The sequence below is a fragment of the Bacillus rossius genome, chromosome 15 (assembly GCF_032445375.1).
Source record: "Bacillus rossius redtenbacheri isolate Brsri chromosome 15, Brsri_v3, whole genome shotgun sequence".
NCBI classification, from domain to species: Eukaryota; Metazoa; Arthropoda; class Insecta; order Phasmatodea; family Bacillidae; genus Bacillus; species Bacillus rossius.
Window position 1 is genome coordinate 35,174,361 of NC_086342.1, and position 25,239 is coordinate 35,199,599.

The window sequence follows — 25,239 nt, forward strand, 5'->3', positions numbered from 1 at the left end:
ATTTGAATTGAGAAAGTCCAAGACTAGAGGTAATGTTAATAAGATGATGTGCTTTAGATTTTACTTGAGGAAGTGGAACGTTATCAGAGTGATTATTAGTCCAACCAACAACAGGAACATTGAAATTGCCAAGGATTAATAAATCTTCTTCCCTAGATATAAGTTTTTCTTCAAAAGTTTACATGTAATTTTGATAGACAATAGGGGATACATCTGGAGGTAGGTAAATGTTTCTGAGAATTAGTTAAGTTGTAGATGATGATTTTATTAACAGCCAAACTGCCTCAATACCAGGAAATCAAAACAGTTTAATAGTTCAACCAAATTAAATATATGTTTTTTCACACAGCGTTTCTTCATAGTAACAAGAGCATCTTTGTCGTTCCTGAAAATAATGTAACTGTCAGTAAAATAATGCGAGTTAATGCTGTTTTCATTAAACCATGTTTCAGTTTAACAAATGAGGTCATAATCTGAATTTACTAGATTTTCGTAAAATTCATTAGCTTTTCCCCTTAAACCTCTTACATTTTGATGATTGATCCACAGAGAAGCAGTTAAGAAGCCCTCTCAGGCACCAAAGTAGAGCAAGAGCCGGTTACACTAGAAACTGAACAAAATGGGTTCAACCCACTACCGTAGCTGGATTCGTCAGATATTGAAACATTGCTGATAATTTTCTCCGGAAGTAAGCAAGGGCTAATCATGCACCCACTAGGCCAGAAAACTATATTGTTTATTCTATTTAAGTCTTCTAACACAGATAAGTGGGAGGATGTGTAGGAGTTGTATTTTATTTTGAGTTTGGTACCTTTACTAAAAATAAATTAAGTTCATGAGAGATATCAACAAATTTCTTGTTCATGAACAGTTGGCTCAAATCTCGTGACAAAGAGTGCTTTTTTTCTTGGAGCTGGCTTGGAGATCATCTTGAGTTAGAATGTACTCATCCCCAGTTACATTTTTTTTTTTTCCTTTCGTGTTATTTTTAGATGTCAGGTTTTTCAATAGGATGAGCCTTGCAACCGTTTTTCACTTGGATAAAGCCTAGGGACACGATATCGAAACCAAAAGTATCGATACCTCCGTAGAATCGTATTGAAACAGTACAATCTAATGAGTAAAAGTATTGGAACTGAAGTAGTGATATGAGTAGGTATCGGAAAGATTCGGTAGGCTACCTTTATAATAAATATATTCGAAGTAAAGAGTCTGAATATAGAATCAATTTATGAACAACTATTGAAAATGGCTATTTACAGTATTGATATAAAAATATAGAAATATAGTTTGTTTTTATTCTGTCTGTTCCAGTTACGATAAAAAACTACTTAAAAATTTTGATAATTTTTTTTGTTAGAAAGTTGTAATAACCCGGGTTATTACCGTTCCTACTTGTTAAATTGTTCAATAATTCATTTTATTATCTTATATTGTAAAACTGTTGTTCATTTTCTGATATAATAATAGCATTAAATACATTTTAAGAAGTATTTGTGGTCGTTATGTATTTTGTTATCATAATTTATGTTGCATAATGCTTTTCTACTCATTTTAACGATTTGCTGACTTTGTGGTGAATAATCCCCTATACTTTACTTTTTCATGCTTTATCATTAAATTGCATTACGTGCTTTAACATGTTTTGTTTAGTATTGCTTGTGTTTCTTTGTTCATAAATGAGAATATTAACATAACTTTCTTTAATGTTTGGTTTTCTACTTGATATTTCTTTTGTAAAATTATGCGTTTGTGTATCTGGTGTTGTTTTTTTTAATTTACAATAAATGGGTTGCAAGTCAATATGATAGGCATATTATTCATAAACTATATGATTAAAAGCCATATTTCTAATAAATTATACAATAAACAGATGTGTAGTGTTTTTGTCAGTTGGGGCTTAGTAACATATTTAGCTGATACAACAATAGGAATTTAAGAAAAGCATATCAATGTAGTTCAGTCTTCTGTCCTTGGAAGTATGACACACAGACTACATATCAAACTCACATATAGTTTAACAAATATTCCTATCACTGAACCTTGGTTTGGTGCATCACTTAAAAATAAAATAATAATAATACGATAACACAGTGTACTAGATGCTTCAACCTTCAAATTCTTAAATGTAATTGGTATGCATGAGTTTAACTAACAACAGAAAGGAAACAAAAAAAAATACTGGGGTGGGGCAGTAATAAATCAGTCGCATTCCTAAAATAATAGTGTGCTGTGCTGTGGGCTGCATTCCATTTTAGAGTTTAGTTGCTTGAATCTATTCGATACTAGATGTAAAGTACTCAAATTAGTACAGAGTATCGAATGAAAATATTGATACATTAAGTACTGGTATCAAATCAAAAGTAACGATATGAGTAAAGTATCCGATTCAATATTGTGTCCCTAATAAAGCCGTCGCTGTTGACATAATGGTTGTTGTTGTTGGAGCTACCTTAACAGCATCATTTGCGCTTTGTTGGAGTAGGTCATTTGGCTGGTTGCGGTGACTGGAGTCACGTTTCGCAAGAGGACAGATGGGTGACTTGGTTATAGACAATTTTCTGAGAGCTTGACTGTAGGAGTTTATTTCAGTACGTGTGTTCCGTAGATAATCCTTGGTAAGAAGCAGTTCCTACTTCATGTCTGCTGTTTCGTTTCTTGGGTCAATCAGAAGGATTTTCAATAACATGTTTTCGTTCTTCAATTAGTCAACTCTGACACATAGGAATTCACTAATTTAAATAGATCTTTCAAGTTAGAGCGCCCTGACTTGGTGAACACTTCACCTGCAGATTGATCCTGGTTACCCATGGATTTTGTCGTAGATTTTTTAGTTGGAGATCTGAACATGATTCAAGTCCACGTCTAGCACCGAATTATTGATTGAAACATCATAAATGGGTACACTGAACCCGAGGAAATACAATTGGTTGATGAGACAAGTTCATGTTAAAAAATATAGAAAACTTGACAATTTACAGTGACGATCAAATGAAAACTCATAGAGAAGACGGAGCTGATATGTGAAACGTCCGTCGGCTTTGAAAGCAAGGCTGCGGATGTTGATTGTGAAAATATAGGTTATACTTTTTTCCCCCTTCCTATCTCACAAACTTATCTACATTCCTGCCATGTAGTTAGATACTCGTGGATTATCTACTTGCAAACAAAACACATCAATACAACCCCACACCATTATTAATAAATAAACAATATGACAGAAAAGTATAGTTACTGTAAGAAGATTTGTTGATAAATGTGTAAATGTTTTCCTAGAAGCCGCTGCGGTACAAAATTAGCAATTTTCTCTCGCAATACTTGCCAAAAACTTGTCCATAATATTTATCATTTTTAAATGACTTTTAGTGATTATAAAAATCTACTTACACTTTCAAAAATTATTTTTGAAACCAACAAACACTGCAACAATTTATTTTCACCTCTTCCTACAAAAAAAACAAACATGATATGAGTATAAAATAAATAAGCGGGAATTATAGATTAAAAAACGGAATCTTTTAAATGAAACAAGTGTTTTTAAATACTGAAACACATGAATATGTAACAATTTTCATAAAGCGGTTCTTGTATGAAACTTTCCATCATGGCTTACAGGTTTTTACACACAAAACTTCCACCATTCCACCTCTACCAACCAGAATAGAGATAAAGGGAAAAAACAAACACACTCTTTGGTGGTAAATGCTCCTTTCTTGATCGTGATTAGCCTTTTACCAGTGACGTCAACACTATAAGCAACGTTGCCACATTTCCAAAGAGACTTTTCGTAAAACCAGACACTGTGGATTCCAATACCCGCTATAGCAATTTCAAGAATAGGCATATGAATTGCCAACCCAAATGAAACTGTCCGATCATTCCTCTAGAGGAATTATTCCGACAGCGTTAAGAACAAGGCCCCAGTAGTAGAAAAAAATTCATAAATGTTAACTATGGACTACTACACAAAACACTATCATTCCTTTGTGATGGCCATTAAAAGAAGAGAACATGATAGTTTTAACAGTGTAAGACTCGAAAGTGACAACTCATCTACCATCATGCAACAAAGAAGCAGCTTACTCGTCATATAATGACATACCTTGAGACTTCTGAAAAAAAAAATAGTCAAACAGAAATATTAATCCTGGATTCCAAAGAAAATTAAAAGAAACTGTTTGTAAAATTGCTTAAATAAAACAAGTTTACCTGGCTGCCATTAACAAAACAGTGCATTAAAAACAATTTCACAATTTTTTATGAAAAAAAGAATGAATTTTGTTGTATTTTGTAATTGGCGAAAATTTTCTGGACTAATGTGTACAGTAGCTGGTTCTGAGAAATAAAGCAAATAAATATTTAGTGAAAGGTTGGTTATGTTAGGTTGGCTGCATAAAAACATATATAATGTTTTTAAATTGAAATATTTTAACAAACTTTTTGTGTATAATTATTTAAGCTTACTTAACCTTACTAATCTTTCACTTAAGTATCATTTATCTAATTTCCTATAAGCCACTACAATACAAATTTATTGTATTATTACATGCTTTATATTAGCTTCACCTGTATGTTTGTCTGTCCGTCTGTAACTCTGTCTGTCCGTCTGTAACTCTTTCGACTAAGAGTAAGTGACTCATCACTGTAAAATGTCCCACCCATTTCATTACGTTCGTTAGCCGAGCGGTCTAAGGCGCGCGACTTCTGTGACGTCAGCTTTCGGATTCAGCGATCGTGGGTTCTACTCCCGGCCACGCCGAAAAAAAAAATGTTTTTTTTTTTCCCCGGTAAATTCTAATATTATATCCATACATCTAACTGCAAATGATTCGTAGAGACTTTACCATTTCTTTGTGACGTTGCAACTCCAAATAGTTATCTCAGATGGTAATAGGTAGTGTCGGTAACTCATTTCCCTATGATAATTATACATAAATATAGTTTAAAAAACTAAAAAAACATGCTTTTAAAGAATATCAAACTAAAAAGTTAAAAATAAATATAGTTTAAAAAACTAAAAAACATGCTTTTAAAGAATATCAAACTAAAAAGTTAAAAATAAATATAGTTTACAAAACTAAAGAAACATGCTTTTAAAGATTATCAAACTAAAAAGTAAAAAATAATTTTAAAATTAAATTTATGACTAGTATATAAGCAATACTAGTATAAATGAGAAAAAAGCATGGGGCGCTTAATATTCAAAAAATATGGCACAAAGCACCTCAAGCTTTTTTCTCATTTATACTAGTATTGCTTATATACTATTGTCATAAATTTAATTTTAAAATTATTTTTTACTTTTTAGTTTGATAATCTTTAAAAGCATGTTTCTTTAGTTTTTTAAACTATATTTATTTTTAACTTTTTAGTTTGATATTCTTTAAAAGCATGTTTTTTAGTTTTTTAAACTATATTTATTTCCCTACATATTTGTTACGTGATGTAACTTTTTTTTTGTGGGAATCCAACTCTTATTATTACTATTTGAATTCTGTATTTTTATTTGAGAATTATTTACTGTTTTTATTTTTATTCAATTTGAACTAAAATAACTGACATTCACAAAGGGCTACCAAGAGCCATAAAGTATTACTGTACCTCTTGATAAACAGTTATCATGGATGACGTAAGGGACGTAACCTTTGCAGAAGACTTCCACACTGGGTGCTTTGGCAAACACTTGCTCATGATGTCTGTAAGATAGATGTTGTAAATTGTCTGGAGCTGCTCTTTTTCAGGATAGCTGGACAAAAAAATAATCACATAAGACATCGAAACTTGGACTCCAAACATACACAGAAACTTTGTAAAACAGAACAGTTTTCAGACAATATTCGAAACCTTGTCGACCACCGGATATAACCTTGTGCGTAAGAACACACCTTCATGTAAGAACACAAGAGAATCGAGCATATAAATAAGACCTCTACTTAGCATGACCACTTCATGACTTACCAACTGAGTGAATCTGTGTGAGACGGGTATTAATATATCGCCTTTTACTTACTTTTTTTCTTCTTTTATATTGGCCAAATGTAATGTTTTACCCTTTCATATATTGCAGTGGGTGTATACCTATACTTAATTTAAAGTATAAATTAAATAATAATTTTTGGTTGGATTTTGTTATGTTTAATGCTTGTTTTTTTTTAAATATTAAACTAACAATTAAGTTTATTTATCAGCATAATATCTATTTTATCATCAACTCTATCTTATTTATGTTTGATTTTTAAGGGAATATAATTTTCGAGGATTTAAGTCTCAACTCGGTGGAGGCACCGACGTTGTCCAGTTGTCAAATGAGCAAGTCTTTGTGTGATGACAGTGCACTGACACTCGATGCCCTGGTGATTCTGTTTGTTCCACGGTGCACTGTGTTTGCGAATACTAACACACCGCTTGACGGTGCCGCAGAAGTGAAATGAGTGCGGACATGAGATGGTTGTGCAGAGAATACTGTGAGGTTACTAGGCGTGAAAGAAATGCATCAAGCACCTAAGACATAGTTTAAAGTCATAAGGCGTCACGAGCCCTACTGCGGTATGCAGTGCTGCGGGTGCTGGAGACCAAGGTCTGGATTCAACATTCGACCTTCGACCTTCGGGTAGAATAGGGGCTACCGCGTCTAGACTTCTTGTACAGAGCTGAGCATGCAGTCACGACAAATATACAGGACGTATTAATCAAAGGACACTGTAACTAACTCCCAAGAAACCTCAAAGGCAGGCAACAAGTGCAAAGATCACGAGCCCAGCGCCCTCCTCTTCCCAACCCCTCCACTTCATCCCTCTAACCCTCAACCCCTTAAGTCCAGTTTAACAGTGGTGGTGTCACAACTTTTGATACATATCAGCCTTTTTTTTACATTTGGTGTCAGAAGCTTGGACCATTAAAAATGGGTGTTAGAAGTTAGGCCCCTTACAAAGGTGTCAGAAGTTCGGACACTTACTGATTGTTCATTCTGAATAGCTAATGTAATAAGCAAATAAATTACAAGTGTGGTAAAGTGTAACAGAATAGAGTATCACCTCAACTACACCACCTATAGTATATAAATACATAAATAAAGTTGTACAAGATCTAGCATCTTTCACTTACATCAAGAATAGTTATAACAATTGTCATGCACTTTCAGATATTCTTCAATAGTTTCAACGTTTATGTTACAAACCGAACCTACCTGACTGCGTATATGCGAGTGATAGAAGTAAACCTTGTGGTAAGAGTGTGGCCAGTTCCTCCATCCGCCGTCATACTTCCCACGATCTGGAAATTTTCCAGGCCAACCCACTCCATATTGCTGTCGTAAAACCCTCGATATGTGATGAGCTGTAATAATCAATACCCAAATTTTTATACCTGTCTGAAATCAGTTTTTTTTTGGTTCGAATCACATTAGAATACAAATATCAAAATATAAAAAAAATCTTTAATGTTTGAAATTTAAGGAAACTCATTATTTCTGGACAAAAATTTTCTAAAGTGCATGGATCAGAAAAATTAATGTAATTTATTTTATCGTGCTTCTCTTATGGAATCAATTTTAAACCATAAATGCTCGCTATTATTTTTTTTTATTATTCTGAATTCTGACTGCATCTGTTTAGACCACTTAACTAAAAAATTATTTTACCGTAAAAATGCAGCATGTAATTTTTACCTCTATTTTGGTGGAACAAGTATTACGAAACCGCTAAAATATATATATATTTTTTAAAATGAAATTGGACTAAAAATAAAACCACCATGTCTTGTCTCTAACCTTACGACACTAGAACATCGTAAGGAAAGCTCTTTGCTCATGCTCAGTTATCTGCTGTAGAACTTTCAACAGTAAGTTACAAATGAAACAGGCTCTGAGGTACATATTTATAAATTGGTAAACAGTTTATATTTAACGTACCTGCTGGAGAAATGAAACTAGCATGCTAGTTCCCCACTTGTCCGGTCTTGCCAAATTTATATCTTTGAAATAAAGAATGAGATGATCACAATTTCTGGGACGATATACTCTTCCCATGTTACTTGAAATCACCATGCAAACCTAGAAATAAAGTTGACCATAAATAAATACACATCAATTACATAAATTTAGTACACAACTCCATGATTTAGAAATATTCATAAGCACTCAGTCGTTACCCATGATGTTATCTTGGAGGTCCCTTGACTTTCACGACTGTGGGAGGTAAAAATCCAACTTTCATTTTTTACCTAACTGTCAATCTAGTACAATGTTGTTACAAACATGAGAGACCAGACCGCGATGCGAGGTTCGGAGCTGGTTGGCAGCCCTGCACAGCCATGTGTGGCCTGCAGATGTAAGGCATGCCACACGCGCCCGGCCGGATTACAAGGGTCGTTGCTACCCCCCTCCCCCTAATCACTCCGTGCATCATCCTGCCTCAGCGCCACTATCTATCATCAAGCGGCCTTGGGAATAGCACGGACCTCCGCGTGAATGAGCGACGCTATTCTCAACACTTCGGGCGTTGGGTTGGCGCGGGATGATGTGACTTATCAGAATTACTCTCGTCAGTTCTAGAAGGGTGGCACAGACTACTTAAGCAGGGACGTTGGCCTCCGTAGTAGTTTTTGGGGTGACAAGAGTCTCGCGACGGTGAGGACCGGTGAGTGCCATTATTGCGGTGAGAGTTCGGCGACAGAGTTACGCAGTGAATTCCACGAGGAGTGCGGCGAGAGTTCTGCAATGAGTTCTGTGATGGGTGTCGCGTGAGTTTGGCGAAGAGTTAGGTGAGAGTTCCGTGGTGAGTTTCGCGACAGTTCAGAGTGAATTCAGAGCGAATGAAAGTGCGACATCGGCAAAGACGGTGGGAGACTCCCCCTGAGAGTGACGCGACACGGAGTTCGACTGAATCGGGAAAATGGGGCGACTGAGTGGCACGAGACTGTTTGTGTGGACAGGCGCTAGGTGAGGGGTGAACCACTGTTGAGCTTAGCTCTAGTGAGGAGTACAAACTGTGGAACTTGACAGACATTGAGTGACTTGAGGACAAACATTTTAAGAGCCAGTGATATGTGATAGGATATTTTTTTAAGTAGCATTATTTATTATTTATGTAAATATTAGTAAATAATTTAAGTGTAATAAAATTTCATTGGGCTATCCCTTAATAACCCAGTTCTCCCCACATTATAAATCGTAATAATATGAAGAGTAGGTCTACTGTTTCATGAGCTTACAGTTAAAACACGGGCAGAAAAAACAAAAGCTTAAATTCTTCTCTTAATTCAGTCATAGCATTAGCACGAGGTTTAAGAACATATCACTAAATATTATATCCTATATTTGATAGCCACAGTGATAAAAAACAATCTCTTTAACACAACAAGACTGTGGAGAAAATTTATTTCAACACTGTGTCCACACAAATTTGTAATTGAATTTCTCTCACTTTCCCTGATGAAAAATTCAAATTTCCCTGTCTAATGTTCTTAAATAATTTACCTAGTTTTAATTTTCTGAAATAAATAAAGAAAAGTCAGCTTCCACCATCCCCAAAGCTGACCTAGTTCTCTTTCCGATGTATTTATTTTTATATTTAACTTTTTATCCATAACAAATCAACACTATTTGCAAAAAAAAAAAAAAACTATAATAAAAACCACTGTTCCATTGCCATTATACATTAACTTAGTATTGACTGAAAAAGATATGCCTCACCTGAGATTAATATAAAAATTTAATTTGTTGAGTTCAGTCATCTTGTATACCAACACACAAAAAAAAATCTTATTAACTGGCTTATGTCAAAATGAAGATGTCATCATACTTACAGACCAAAGTTCATATGATTCTTTAAATTTTGCTCGCTTTAATTACTTCTCATGTCAATAACATACAATACAATTTCAAATAATGGTTTTAAAACAATTGATCGCTGGCATATATAACATCTGTGTTATTGGCTGATTGCTTAATTTTTCTTTATTTATGTTTGTACAGTATGTTTTTGATAGTTTATCAGTTTGAGGAATCACAATGGGTAAGACAGTTACATAAATATAAAATATAACTAAAATGAGAACTCAGAGAAAATGAAGGTGGTGTGACAATTCAGAACAGCATCTTAACAATAAAATACAACAGGAAGATCACCAGCAAAGTGTGTTTCATAAGTCATAACTAACTGACTGATTCTATTTTAATAAAACAATAAATACATAAATATAAAATAGGTATTTCTGGAAAATCTATCTCCTCTTACTACTTTTTATACTGTCTTTTGTAATTCAGATTTTGTATGATCGTTGATCGTATACCTGCCCTCAAGTAGTAAAGATTGGACGATAGTAGTTACTTACTCTTGTGATATAAATTAGCTTACTCCATATTTCACAACGTGCCACAGATAAGCAGCAAAGCAGATAATCAGCCTGCAGATAATTGAGATTTTACAGTTAATTCGTACAGATATTTTTTCCAAACAATAAAACAAACATGATGTGACACATTCTTCTCACCTAAAATGCTTAAAATCACTACAATGTCAATATTTTGGACTGGATTTGGTGATGTAATGTAGAACCTACATAACTTTGGAGCTGCGGCTTTTGTAAAAACACACAAATGTAAGAAACGAGTATTCTCAATATTACAAAAAAAAATAATCAAGCTATAGATTTAAAAAAAATAGTTAACCTACATGCACCCCACACCAATCATGAACTAGTCATCTACAGCAGATATGTGGTTGTCAGTAAACATTTTATAAGTAGAGACAAGATTTTATGGTTTGATTTTCAGATCAATTACATTATTTAAAACAAGGAGATGTTGTTATTGTTCTTATTTTTTATAAACTCTGATTATTCATAAAGATAGTACCCAAATACAACAAAAACGGCACTAATTCTTCAATGATACTTATTTCACCAAACAGTGTCATTGTGACCGATACATGATGCAATTTTACAATATAAGATTTTGTATGATGCATGTCTAACTACTGGGGAAAAATACAAATAAATCAGCTAGTATATTAGGATTTTAAAAATGTACCAATATAATAATGTAAAAATCCAACAGTTCCAATATTAAAAAAAAAAAAGGTATAATAAATGTTTATGTTTAAGAAAAGGTGTATCGTCTTAACTTTGCCACCAATAAAGACAATAAATAAAATTTAAAATAAATAAATAAATAAATAAATAAAAAATCATTTTTCCCTAATATATATTTAGTACATACTTTTAGTACTAACTTTGTGTTAAATAATTTACATACATTGAATTTAATATATTAAATATGCTGATTAGTTTAATGATTTTTGGTTACACTTCTGTACAAATAACATTAACTTGCATTTTGGTGTTACATGGTGTATTGATATTCGTTTGGTGTTATTTGACTTTATCGCAATGCACCATATAATCTTGTCTCTATTGATAAAGAATTAAACTAACATCAGGACTCTCTACTGTATAAAAGTGTAAAATATCGAAATAAAAAAGTACCTGGTTTAGTTTTTGCAGCACATGAAGAGGGGTGATTTGAGCACTGCAATGCACAACTGCCACGTCAGTAGCTCGGAGTTTACTGAAGCAATGGTTTAGTATCAGGCTGAAAATATGTACAATTATTAAAAATTACACCCCTTGAAGTTGTTGACCAACAACCACTGCACATAGAAAAGGAAATCAAATCTATTCTCTCGCATTTCTGATTTGTGAACAAGTTTCATGTCTCTGCAAATTAACTTAATCTTCCTAGATACTGAAATTAATTTTTTTTTAATTCCTTGAGCTTTTTCCTAACAGACTTTTTCTGTAGTAACAGAACAACTAACAAATAACATTAGAAGAGCTAGCATAAACACTTGACGGATTCTATGAAAACTATAGGTTATATTTAATCAAATTAACCTATATACCTAGCTTTATCAGTAAATTGTAAACAACCTTACAATTATTTACAGTATTGTTCCGAAAATAGGCCGACCCCTTCTACAGCAACTCAAAATCAGGGAAAACTACATTTTCAATTTATTTGCTTGAGCCCGCCAGCGACGCATTCTTCTCGTCAACACCATATTTCCGCCCAGCTGCCACATTATTTATGGTTTCTGCATATCTTATTACACTTACTTTTGGAATTGGCAGAAAAAAAGCAATGTTTATTTTTTGAATATTCGATAATAGAGCACCGTAACGTAAGACAACAATATGGTTGATTGATTGATTGATTTTTATTACATTCAATAGACCATACATAATGGTATAGAATGTCATAAAAAATACAAATAAACATAAAATACGATTCAAAACACCCGTAAATTCCGCAGTTAAACTCGCGATATCGTTCACACGACAATCCGGATATTTGTCTGAAAATGTTTTCAAAACATTCAACACAATAGTTTTCTGTGCACTTTTCAAAGACTTTCCCGTTCTGTGTTTTACAAAACTCGGTCCGGCGTCAGCCATAACAAACCGTGCGCGCACGAATCCGAAATACAACTGTTGCGCCGGGCATCAACTGTACACCGTACACACGGCGTCTGCTAACATAATTGTAAGTAAATACTTGCTGACACTATAACTATATTGGATATCAATGGTGAGATGCTATAATCCTATATAACAACAATTGTTATAAAAAAGGCATGGTAAAAATACTTACAAATGGTACATAACCAAGGGACTATTACGCGGTGGCCGGCAGTCAATGAAAATGTTTGTTTACAAGAGGCTTTGTTTATTCCAAAAAACAGGTAAGAGTGAACGGAGAATACGGTAAATAACCTTACGGCAAAATAATTGCTGTTTTTACTAATTGTTTACGGTAAATACCACATTTTACAAGCAAATAAAATTACCGCAGCCTGTAAAATACAGTTAAAAAATAACCAGACCGAGCTTTTAAAAGTTATGTGCTACAAGTGACCACATCTGTGTACTTAACTTAAAATATAATACGTTATTGGGGTTAGGTGTGTTTATTATTTTTCTAAGTTGGAAAAATTACTAATTCCACGTAAGTACAGCATAATTTAAGGTCAATGAATTGTATATCTGATAACATTTTTATGCCATAAGTGATTCTCCTTGAAATGTATGTGTTTAATTATACTATTTTGGCTAGTGCCCCATTACAGGCCGACTCTAGATTTCAAGGTTGACAAAACTGGCAAAAAAGGTCTGCCTATTTTCGGACCAATACGGTATATTACAATTTTGGTAATCAATTATTTGGATGTTGGAAATAATTGTAAAATAAAACACAGCTTTTATTAAAAGAAAAATGGCAATATCTCAATTACTGAAATAATAAACTTTTATTAAAACAATTGAAAGAAATCTTAAAAAGTTGTTTCTGCAAATTTGCAAAACAATTTTTAGGTTCTACACCATTTTAATTTTAATTTATTTATTTAGTTATTTATTTATATGTAATTGTGGCATGCCCACCAACAGCTGTGGGCTTTAACTGTGGGTACGACACATACGGACAAGAACACAATGGTCACTGCAGATACAAGCACTCAGGCTTTACCTGAGGACTATCTGCAATAGGTGGACACATATGCAATGGGCTAACACACGCTAGGTGAGATCACCACATAGCTGCAGTGACCAAATCAAAACAAGTACAAACATATTTAATTGAACACAAAGTATGAAAATATACAGATATAAATTAAACATAAAAACTGGTAAAAAAACCATACAAAAAAATAACAAAGTAATACAAGAATCAACCAAATGAATCTACATTAGCACTGGATACCACCGGCAACTCCAGTCCCTACGATTAGGCCGTTGGTTTCATCTGATCATATAAGACAATCTGTACCTGTGTTCAGCAACCAGTTTCTTCAATGTCGGTACACCTCAAATGAAAACATTTAAAATGGTGAAAGAAGAGGATCAAAGTTTTCAAAGGACTCCACACAAGCAGCAACTAGAAGTTACTCAGCTGCCATCGAGAGAAACCAAGGACTGTTATTTTATGTTCAACTTTTCAAACCTCAAAATAAAAAGAATAATTTAAAGACTTTAAAAATTACTTTGGCCAAAACCGTAAATGTAATCTGTGCATGTCGCATAACTTATAAAGTTTGCTACAAATCCTATTTACAATACAATAATTGTAAATTTAGTTCAATCAGAGTAAACCCAAACATTAAAAAAAAATCTCAAAAATCAAATGGGATTCTGTGGTTCCTAGGTCTGTGCGAAAACTAATTTTTTGATGCGAAGCAAATATCAAATTGAATGTTTAAAATATTCACGAAGTCGAATCAAAATCTAAATATTGTTCTTGGCAAAACTGTAATACACTTATTTTATAAAATACAATATTAAAGTAAAAAGAATCTTTTTAACATTTGTAATGTTTGGACTGATTAAGTGATTTATCAACCAATTGGACCCTATGTATAACATCATTCAATAAAAAATTATAAAATAACATGCATAATATTAATATTGAGCATTCATAAAAGAAAATTAAGTACCACCTTTTGATGATTTTTTTATAACCAATTTTATTTAAGCAAACATAAACAACACAAAAAAAAATTTTCATGAGTGAATCTTAGACTTCCAATTTTTTAAAGCTTTGCAACAAATATGAAGCTTCACATCAGACGCGAAGCTTTGCATCACAACCGTAGCTTCAAATAAAACAAATGTAGATTACCTGGCAAAGTAAAATAGAACAATAAAAAGAGCTTAGATTGATTCGCTCAGTCTAAGCTTCGCACAGGCCTAGTGGTTACAGGATCCCTGGGAATTTTGTCCCCCTCCTCCTAGCCCATAAGACCAAGTGGGGTTCGACACGGACAAGATACCAGTCCAGTGACGGCAGTTACAATCTGGTGGGATCCAAGCACGAAGGAAAACATTTCACAAGCAGAATTATGAACGAGCAGGCTTGACACTAATTGTAAGTTTTTCAAATAGGAAACACATGTGGTGGCTATACGTAACACATCCTTTCATTAGTTGTTCACCCAACAACTCCACTTTCTCAAATTGGGACATGTGCAGTGACGTTTAAAAATTCAATTGTGACGTTTTCTTAGAGGTTTTTGAAAATGCAGGCAGGATAAAGCATAAATACTAGTGCACACAAATAAAACATAAATAACTTAATGCTGACAAGATATCAATAAATAGAAAATACTAATTATTAAAATGCAATTAGTTTTTGAAAAGTGGAACTCTTTTATAACTAGAGCCACAATTATTTTGTGGATTCACTAGGTAGCAAAGTGGATTTAAATCACATTGAAATCTGCTTATGCTGATGAGTGGGCTACAGTGCTTTTGAAACATCCTTGATGATCACAAGCCGGTTGTATCAAGGAGAAGTAGTAGTTACAAAAAATCATGTGTAAATCACCAAAGGATGTAATCTTGTCATTGGTCAATAAGCATGATCAAAGGCTTCTATATACATAAGCCAGTTGAGTCTAGCTTAAAGTGAAATTAATCTGCACAATAATAAATTGTGGATCTATTAATAAAATTAGATTTTATAACATTTTCTTGTTTAGTAAGTGTTCAAATATTATTTTCAATACGTTTTTCACCAAGTTATAAAGTCGTCATTTGTATTAGGTTGAGATTCCTTGGACCCTTCATAAATGTTAAAAAGGGTACCACTTAGATGCAAAGACTGCATCCATGTTTAAAGTTTGAGCCAAGATTCTTGGTAGCTGTCCCAACTAGATGCCTGCTTTTTGATCGTCGGAACATCTTGAATCATCGTAGCAACATTCATAACGGCTCCGCTGCATACAAACTTAAAAAATATTGAGTGAAAGTCGCATCAAAAAGGTATTTCCCATAGTGAAATATGCTTTGCAAAACAAATTTTCATCTACCACGGGGACACATTCATAAATAGGTCAGAGCACTCACGTCCTACCAAGGTGATTTGGGTTCATTTCATGCTGGGGTCCAAATTCGAATAATTACAAGTGGGAGATAACATTGCTGTAAGCCAATATGTATATTTTATTGGAGGTTCTCCGATTCCCCCTACCTATTCGTTCCCCACATCGCCCCTCTGTGACGCGGGCAGAGCTGGGACCGACGACCCACCTCTTGCCGCAGCCTTGCGGACCGACCACGAGGAAGGGCTGCCTGGTCTCCGGGCGGAGCCAGGCGCTGACGACGTCCACTGTCTTCTTGACGTCTGGCGTCGGGACGAGCGGGAGCTCGCCGGGCCCCGTGGGCGTCGCGATGCCGTGGTCCGCCCGGTCCATCGTGTGGGCTTCGACGCAGTCCCGGGAGGCGTTGTAGAACAAGTGCTGCAGGTGCAGTCCCTCCGGCATGAACTCTCCCGTCCACTGGAACACCTGCCCAGAGACCACGCACCGCTCACCGCTTAGGCTTGTCATCACTACAATTATTATTTGGTATATGAACAATATTTATGATAAGTGTTAATGTTTTTGTTTTTTTTTTAATCTTACTACTGTTGATTTTTCTAAGACCATTAAAAAAATATTTTTGTTAGCATTATTACTAGTGATGGGTCAAATCGCAATTTTCTCGAATCCGAATCTTGAATTCGAATCCCAGGGAGTAGGTATCTTGAATATACACCTCAAATCCAATCTAGGTGTCAAGGGTCAACAATAAAATAATGTACAATAAATTTAAAATATTAACCATGGTTTGTTTCACAAACTAAGTTTCCAGAATAATTACATATTGTAATTTTATTAATATGATTACATGTTACAAGTACAGTGTCTTGGAGAATGGGAACTGGATAGTTATAAAAAAAAATTACCTAGTAAACTTCAGAGGTTATCAGTGTTGAATTTTTTGATTTACTTTATTTTCTCTAATATTTTTTTTTTGAATCTTCTTTCCTTGAATATCTAATCTTTTGAATGCTAAATATTTTATGGTATTAGAGGATTTTAGGATCTGACTGGCCCATGCCTAATTATTATGACTGTATACATTCTGAAAGAAATAATATCATTCTAAACACTGATTAATTATTTCACAGGAGAAACTATTTGTAACAGTAGGTCACTATTAATAACAAGACATTCCTTAATATATATATTGGTTAAACAGAGCCAAAATCTTTAATAATAAATTATATGGGAAAAAATTTTATGGCGTAAACCGTTGCAACAACGATGGTACCTTTCAATTGTTTTCTTGAAAGTAATAATTAAATATTGTCTTTATAAAATATTTTCTTTATAAAATACAACAAGAAAATGTATTTCCGAAACTCTCATTCCAAATTTTCCTTTTAAAAATAATTATTTTTGTACATATTTAAAATTTTTCATTACATTATAAAGTTGTGTCCAAAACTTTTGTGCTATTGGGTAATCTGAAAACAGAGCATACTGAAACATGGACAGTGCTAATAGCAGATATCACGCTTTGGAACAAGAGTGTTTGCACACTGCAATCTAAGGATTAGACATGCTATAGTAAGTAAACCAATAGTCACGCATCTATAATTACCAAGATAACATTTAGCTAAATCACAATATATTGACTGTGGATAATATATAAATAAAATAAGTATTTAACCAATGATGGTGCGAATGCAATTTTTCTGAAATCCAAATCACGAATTAAATTTTTAAAAGAGTGACTCGAATCTGAATACAAACCTGAAGAGTCAAGAATAAAATAATATTTGAGCAAAACCACACAAACATTACTTTTGAAAAAAAAAAAGCACAATTACAAGTTAATGATATAAACTTTTTTTTGTCACAAATGTTCCCTAAGGGGATTGGTGCAGGACAAAAAACAGTCATTCGTCAGAATTTGTTGGAAATGAGCTTAAGTGTTTCATAAATGCTTCTTTATTACTACTGTAAGGCCAGCCAGCACGTATATAAGCTAGAGGGTTAGATTTGGCGAGTTAGTGGCGAAAGAGCTTCCGTGAGGGGAGGTTGTCGAAGGTTGCAGCTCTAAGGCCTGCCATCTAGCGGGAATCTTTCGAAGGTCTTCCAAAATATCGCCTTTCTCTCTCTCTCACTCTCTCTCTCTCTCTCTCTCCAAAACAGACACCCCACAGGTTTTCTTGGAAGGAAAGCGAACCGCGATAACCAGCTCTTCTTCTCCCATCCTACCCTATCCTTCATTCTCGGAGCAGGTACTAGGCGTGTCGTTTTGCGGGGAAGCGGGGAAGAGTAAAAGAGAGGAGAAGCAGCTGCGCGCGCAAATTAGACGCTATGCGTTTCATAGCATAAACATCAGGTGCCACGCTCTCATTCTGAAGTGAACAATGGGGCCCGACGCAGACAATTCAAGATACAATAAAGTAATACATAGTGGGGAGAGGGGAATTATAAGTAGTGTAATCCAGTGTTGTGATGAAGAAGCTGCCAACAAATGTCTGCTAGTACCTCTTGCAAAAGCAACTGAGAGCTGCGCGATACACAGGTATAAGCTAAAGATCAGTTCTGCGCATCCGAAAACACAACAGAGAGACGCCAAATAAAAAACAAATACCAGGCAAATATAAGGTAATTATAACTTTAAATAATAATACTTACATTATATGTTTATCAACGCATTCCCCGTAATCTCACCCACGGTTTGTTTGTTTTGCATTTGGCAATTTTCCAGACTTTCTGCACCGCTTGTTAGAATATTTGTTAGCTACAAGTGTAGACGATATTGCTACAAATTATATTGCATTACATTACATTATATTATATTATATTATATTATATTACATTATATTACATTACATACATTATACATACATATACATTATATATATTGCATTATAATATTTTATGATATATATGATTTTATGATATATATTAATGTATAGTATATTATATTAATATATTATTTATTTACAATTTATATGTTTATATTTACATATATAACACTCCTTTATTTGATCGTGAAACAGCCTCTCATGTTTAATTATTCATTTCAGGCAAAAAAAACTGGGAAACATTTGTTGTCAGTTGATGACTTTGATAGAAGAGTGATCAGAGACACTATACACGAATTTTATGCAGTAAAAAGAGTGGTTCCCACAACAAGGAAACTACTGCCAGTTTTGAAAGAAAAAAATCAGATGGAGTTGGGGAAAGACATCGCTGCGTAAAATACTCAAAGAAATGGGTTTTTTGTTGAGAAGAAGCCAAAATAAGCGAATGCTTCTTCTCGAAAGATCTGACGTTGTCGCTTGGCGATCACGGTACCTGACTCAGATGAAACAGTGCAGGGAGGCTGGGAAGAAGATATTTTACATGGATGAATCTTGGGTTGACACTAATTTAACCTTTCAGAAATGTTGGCAAAAGAAAGGTGACTTTGAAGGTGTAATGGCAACAGGAAATTCAGCGCAGACTGATAGTTGTAAGCATTGGTTCTAGGCAGGGCTTCCTTCCCGGAGCCTCTCTTGTTTATAAAGCAGGCACAACAACACGAGACTACCACGGCCAGATGAACTCTGGAAACTTTGAAAAATGGATTACGGAAAAAGTAATTCCAAATTTTCCACCCGCTTCAGTCTTGGTTATGGATAATGCTCCATACCATTGCAAGCAGGAAGACAAACCGCCATCCAAGTACAACAGTAAATGTGCAATGATAGCTTGGTTGCAGAGAAAAGGAATAGAATGTTACAATAAAATGCGGAAAACAACACTTACCAAACTTGTTGAAAAACATCGACCGAGAGAAAAACGTTTCAGATTAGACAGGTTAGCTGAGCTACATGGTCATTGTGTAATTCGTCTGCCTTCCTATAATTGTGAATTAAATGCTATTGAGCTCGCGTGGGCCAAAATGAAGCGTTTAATTCATGAAAACAATACTTCTGGTGAACTTTCGTTGCAAGCGTTGCAGTCGCAAACCACCAGGGCCTTAGATTCATCACAAGCACCGACTGGGAAGGTTACTGTAAACACGTGGTCAGTAAAGAGAACATGTATTGGAAAAAGGATTGGGTCAAGGAGGATGTATTGGAAGGTTTTATAATAAATGTGTGTAATGACAGCGATGACAGTGCATCTGAACATAGTGACACAACTACTGACAGTAGTCATGAATCTGTTCTTGCTGTCCCATTCTGACATTCATATACATGCTGCTATGCAACACTGTTTATTTCAGATTCTCTAAACAACCAAAATACATACTTTTATGTTTGAGAGAGTTCTATTAATCTAAATACAAATGTTTTTAAATTTATTTGTCAAAAAAGTGTTTTTTTTTTTCAGAGTACTTCGGCTTTGTTTGCTAGGATATGCTGTAACTATTATATTATGTTACTATTGTGTTATGACTAGAGGTGTATGAAATTCGCAATTGCGATAAACGCTAAATAGATGCGAAATTTTTCAATTACTGCGATTATTTGTGATACTTCAACATTTATTAGATGCAGCGAAACCCCTTATTTATGTTACCGTTATTTACGTTTTCCCGTTTATTGCACTATATTTTTCAGGTCCCGTTTAGTTTCCATTTAGTCCAATACAATACTTTCACGCAAATTACGTATCAAAAATCGAATCCATCCCGCTATTTACTAGACATCTGTGAATTGTGATTTTTCAGTTCGAATCGAATTCGAATCAAATTTCAAAAAAATTCACGAGTTTCGAATTTTTTTCGAATCAAATTTGTAAACATTTATTAAAATAACATAGATCATAAAAAATTTCTAACATACCTCCTTTGAAAAACTTGTCACATAATTCACAGTTTAAATCAAGTAACTAAAATTTAAGTGAGACTATTTTGAAGAAGCACAACCAGATTATCAAAAATTAAAAAAAAATTAAAAATTATATGTCTATAAATCACTTCGCAAATCATTTCAAATTGTCATGGAGAAAGGTGAGTTCATCGACATGGTGCGGCAACAACAATTCTCTGCGGCTGGTAACTATGTTGCCTACTGTAGAGAAAACTCTCTCACTTGCCACCTTATTTAGCATGTTTGACTTTCAAGGATAAAAATATTAATAAAAATATCACAGCATAAGGAAGTGGTACAAAAGAAAAAAAAATGGTTGTCTGTAAAGTAGGTTTACGGACGATAGTTTAACTTGACAACGTCATAACGAAACATTGATGAAATGATTGCATACTTTTATGAATAAAATTTAATAATTTTTATTGAATTATCACTACTTTGTATGGATACAAAGAAGAAGTGAAATTAAATCTACAATGTAATTGATGAATTTACTTTTATTTGCACTCATTAATTAATTAAAATATGTTTATTACTTTAACGAAAAGATTATTTTAACTATAACTTTTATACATGTTTGCTATTTAACTTCTTCCAATCTGTGTTATTTTGTTAAGGATAGAACGATGATAGGAAAAGTAGGAAACGAATGGGAGTATTTCAAGTTTAATGTGCCTCGAAAAAGTCAAATCGATGGTTGTTCCAATCGAGTGGAAGAGAGATAGATGCGGCGCAATCGTACAATGAGCGTAACGGGACAATGTGCTTAACGGGAAAATGTGCGTAACGGGACACTTTTTTGTGCGTGCAGCCGGTGTTCATCAATTTATTAGACGTTATAACGTCAAAAAAAAAAACAAATTTACAGTTTTTATCGCGTAAACATTGCACATTTTATTCTAAAATCAAGTTTATAATTAGGGGTGAGACCATGGGTTCACTCTTAGCTAAGTTTTGAAATAAACAAACACCGTCGTATCACTGCACCGCATCAGCAAGTGATAGGCTGAATTATTCTTGCACGCCAAGCACTAGTTGCAACACACACACTTCAGTACAGTCGGTGCTAATTATATAACGGCAAAGTAATATAACAGAAGCACTGTAGCACTTTGTTCAGTGTAGGTGGTTCATCTGCGAAGAAAAAACTATGCACTTTACGCCTAAAAGCCGTCTTCACAAAATCATCACAAGTTTTGATAACAGGATACTCAAGTTTCCTTTTCTTCCCGGGAGTTGTTAATGTCCCAGTGTCCTGTAATTCTTTCCTTGCACGAAGCACACTGCTCTTCGAAACACTCGTAAATTCCGCAGTTAAACTCGCGATATCGTTCACACGACGATCCGAATATTTGTCTGAAAATGTTTTCAAAACATTCAACACAATAGTTTTCTGTGCACTTTTCAAAGGCTTTCCCGTTCTGTGCTTTACAAAACCTTGTCCGGCGAAAGCCATAACAAACCGTGCGCGCACGAATCCGAAATACAACTGTTGCGCCGGGTATCAACTGAAGACTGCACACACAGCGTCTGCTAACATAATTGTAAGTGTAAATACTTGCTGACACATTAAACTGTATTGGATATTAATGGTGAAACGCTATAATGCTATATAACAATTGTTATAAAAAAGGCAGTGTAAAAATACAGTAGAACCCTGTTATAATGTTCCTGCATATAATGTTTTCCTGCTTATAATGTCATATCTTTAAAGTCCCAATATTTCCCCCATAAGGACAATGTATTTATTTCCTGCATATAACGTTCATAAATAGTGTAATTTCCTGCTTATAATGTTTGCTTTCTAACATTCAATAAATGGGGAAAAATGTTTTAAAACCAAATTATTCCAAACACTTACGATAAAAAGTTTCCTTTATGTATGTTTATGTTTACAATCACTGCCATACAATACATGAAGTTTGTTAAAATACAATTTTATGCAATATACTGAAGGTACACAATGTTCATAGTTACGTGTCAGTTGGCATCCTTAGTCAACTCTTCTCTTCCTTGCCATTCCAGTGGGTATTCAGATGCACGTACATACTCCTACGATATTTAAGTTGCCAACCATTGAGCAAGGGCATAACTAAAAGTGTTTTCTATTGCTTACAAATAATTTTTTTTTTCATTCATACGTAGGAATCCCAAAATTAAACATTTTCAGGTGGCGAAGGTGTAGACGTTCTCACTCTTAATGTTGTCATCATGAATCGTGAGACAATTTTACAAAAAATGTGGCAGTGTATCTTTAAGGACAAACAAAATTTAACCAGGGAACAAGACAAAGTTGAAAAATTGTTGGCTTGTCTTAGAAAATTCATGTATCAAGTATACTATCTTTGGTTTTAACATTAAAGTTGTTTACATAGCTTGGTGAGTCCATTGGTACAAAGCTCGAACATTGTTAAGTGCTAAATTGAGATTTCCTGCTTATAACGTTTTCCTGCTTATAATGTTTTTTTCTTGTGCTCCCTTGAAAAACATTATAACAGGGTTCTACTGTACTTACAAATGGTACGTAACAAAGGGACTATTTCTTGGGCACGAATAATGTGCGCAGCGGAGGGCAGCCAATGAAAATATTTGTTTACAAGAGGCTTTGTTTATTCCAAAACTCAGGTAAGAGTGAACGGAGAATGCTATTATGCAAAAAAAATGTAAAGTAATCCATAAAAACAAGACCTTTTCATGGTAGTATGTTTATTTAAAAAGTAGACTTTGCGAAAGCAAGCTAAATAATTTAAATTAATGAGTGATGCAATAAAACCATTTTATTCAACGTAAAAAAAAAGAAAAGAAACCCGTAGCAAGAACGTGATTTGTAACTATACACAACGATTGTGCGGGTTAACTTGGTTACAGACAGAGCGCACGCGTGCATGCAGTCTGCGAGCTATCGACATCAATTTTCGACTACGTGCGCGCGCTCTATATAGAAATACAGGAATTAACACAACCAAACTGGTGCTGCTTACGTTTTTATAAACGGTATAAAGCGACTCCCGAGACGTTTAAGATTAAGTTTTTAACTTTTAAAAAAGTCTTTAAAACACGATTTACATATCAGATTACTTTGTAATAGGATTAATTAAGTTAGTAAGCAGTTTTATCAGAACGAACGGCGTAAACTGCGTAAAGCAATAGGTGCGTTGTAAACAACGGGAATTCATTGCATTACATCCAATGAGGTTAAAACGGGACAGAAATAAAATGGTTCAAATAACGTGAAAACGTAAATAACGGTAACGTAAATAAGGGGTTTCGATGTATAATTTTTTGTAAGTGGAAGATGTAATCGTCCATTTACATTTCTTTTAAAACTGTGTCAAGTCGAATTATTGTAAAATGAATTCGATTTGAATTTACGAATCGAATATCAAAAAATTCGAACTCGAATTCAGTATTTTCGAATATTCGCAGAACCATACTATTTACCTCACGTAACAGCCATAGTAGGCCTAAAAACATTGTGAAAAATGAAACGTTTATAGTCGGCAACGAACATTTTAAATTGCAAAATATATAGATTTTATAACATGAAAAGTTGCTTTTATTTCTAAACATAAAATAATTTTAGCCTAGGTGTGTAAAAGTCCGAGTAATTAGAGTAGGAGACAATCTGAAATGTACTAGGGAAAAACATAAACTCACGAATTTATAAACGTAACGGGAATATTACGACTTTACGAGGCTGCTTATAAGTTCTGATACTATATTTATGTCACAACTTAGCCGAAATACTGGTACGAGACATAAACTTCACAAGATAAAATGAGCGCAATCTTGTAACTGTTTTATATGTTTTTTATAATTTCGGAAGTATTGTACAGTTGACGCATATTTTTTAAACTAACCATTTATTTCTGGGGATTGTGAATAATTAATTATTGGTATCAAGACATCAAGATGAACGTTAACTTGAACGTCACGGCAGCGAGAAAACTGGTGCGGATACCAATAAACTAGTATTAGAACTGGACAAAACTGGGACACGGGAGGTGGAGCTTATATTTTATTCCACTAAGCTCGCATCTATTGGCTGGCTGCTGATGGAACGTCACGAGTCTGGGCGGAACGTTGAGTGAGTTATACTGCGCATGCGCAGCTCAGAGAACAGAGATAGCCACCCGGCGGCTAAGCCGCGCCATAACAGCTGATTGAGTACAATGACCTTTCTCCGCGCACGGCGCGCTATTGACGGTAAACTTTCAATTTGCGGCCCTTTTTTTTAAATTTTTTTACTGTGGTGCAATGGGTATATGTAATGTAGCCCGTATTTGTTATGAACGCTGCAGGATGCGACTGTATTTTAATTAACTTTAACGTATTTCTTACTTTTCCCTTTATTTACACTTTCCCGCATTTTACACTTTTTTACTTTGTCCCCATGAAAAGTACAAATAAGGCGTTTTGCGTAATTTCAAAACATGCAAATGAAATCCCCAAAAACCGCGAACTCCATTTAAAATTCACTCTGTCATTACTTAATACCTATGTGCGTTGTACACATGCTTTAATTATTTACAACAAAATCAACA

General features: G+C 34.3%; 1 protein-coding gene across 1 annotated transcript in view; it reads right to left on the minus strand.

Moving 5' to 3' along the window:
- LOC134539674 (cytoplasmic dynein 2 heavy chain 1) overlaps positions 1–25,239 on the minus strand; it is a 446,052-nt gene that overhangs the window by 173,738 nt on the left and 247,075 nt on the right. The window contains exons 45-49 of the mRNA XM_063381862.1: positions 16,081–16,337; positions 11,485–11,590; positions 7,910–8,050; positions 7,187–7,335; positions 5,602–5,746 (exon numbers count right to left, since the gene is read on the minus strand). Coding sequence (XP_063237932.1) covers positions 5,602–5,746; positions 7,187–7,335; positions 7,910–8,050; positions 11,485–11,590; positions 16,081–16,337 — 798 coding nt within the window. The remainder of the gene's footprint in view (positions 1–5,601; positions 5,747–7,186; positions 7,336–7,909; positions 8,051–11,484; positions 11,591–16,080; positions 16,338–25,239) is intronic.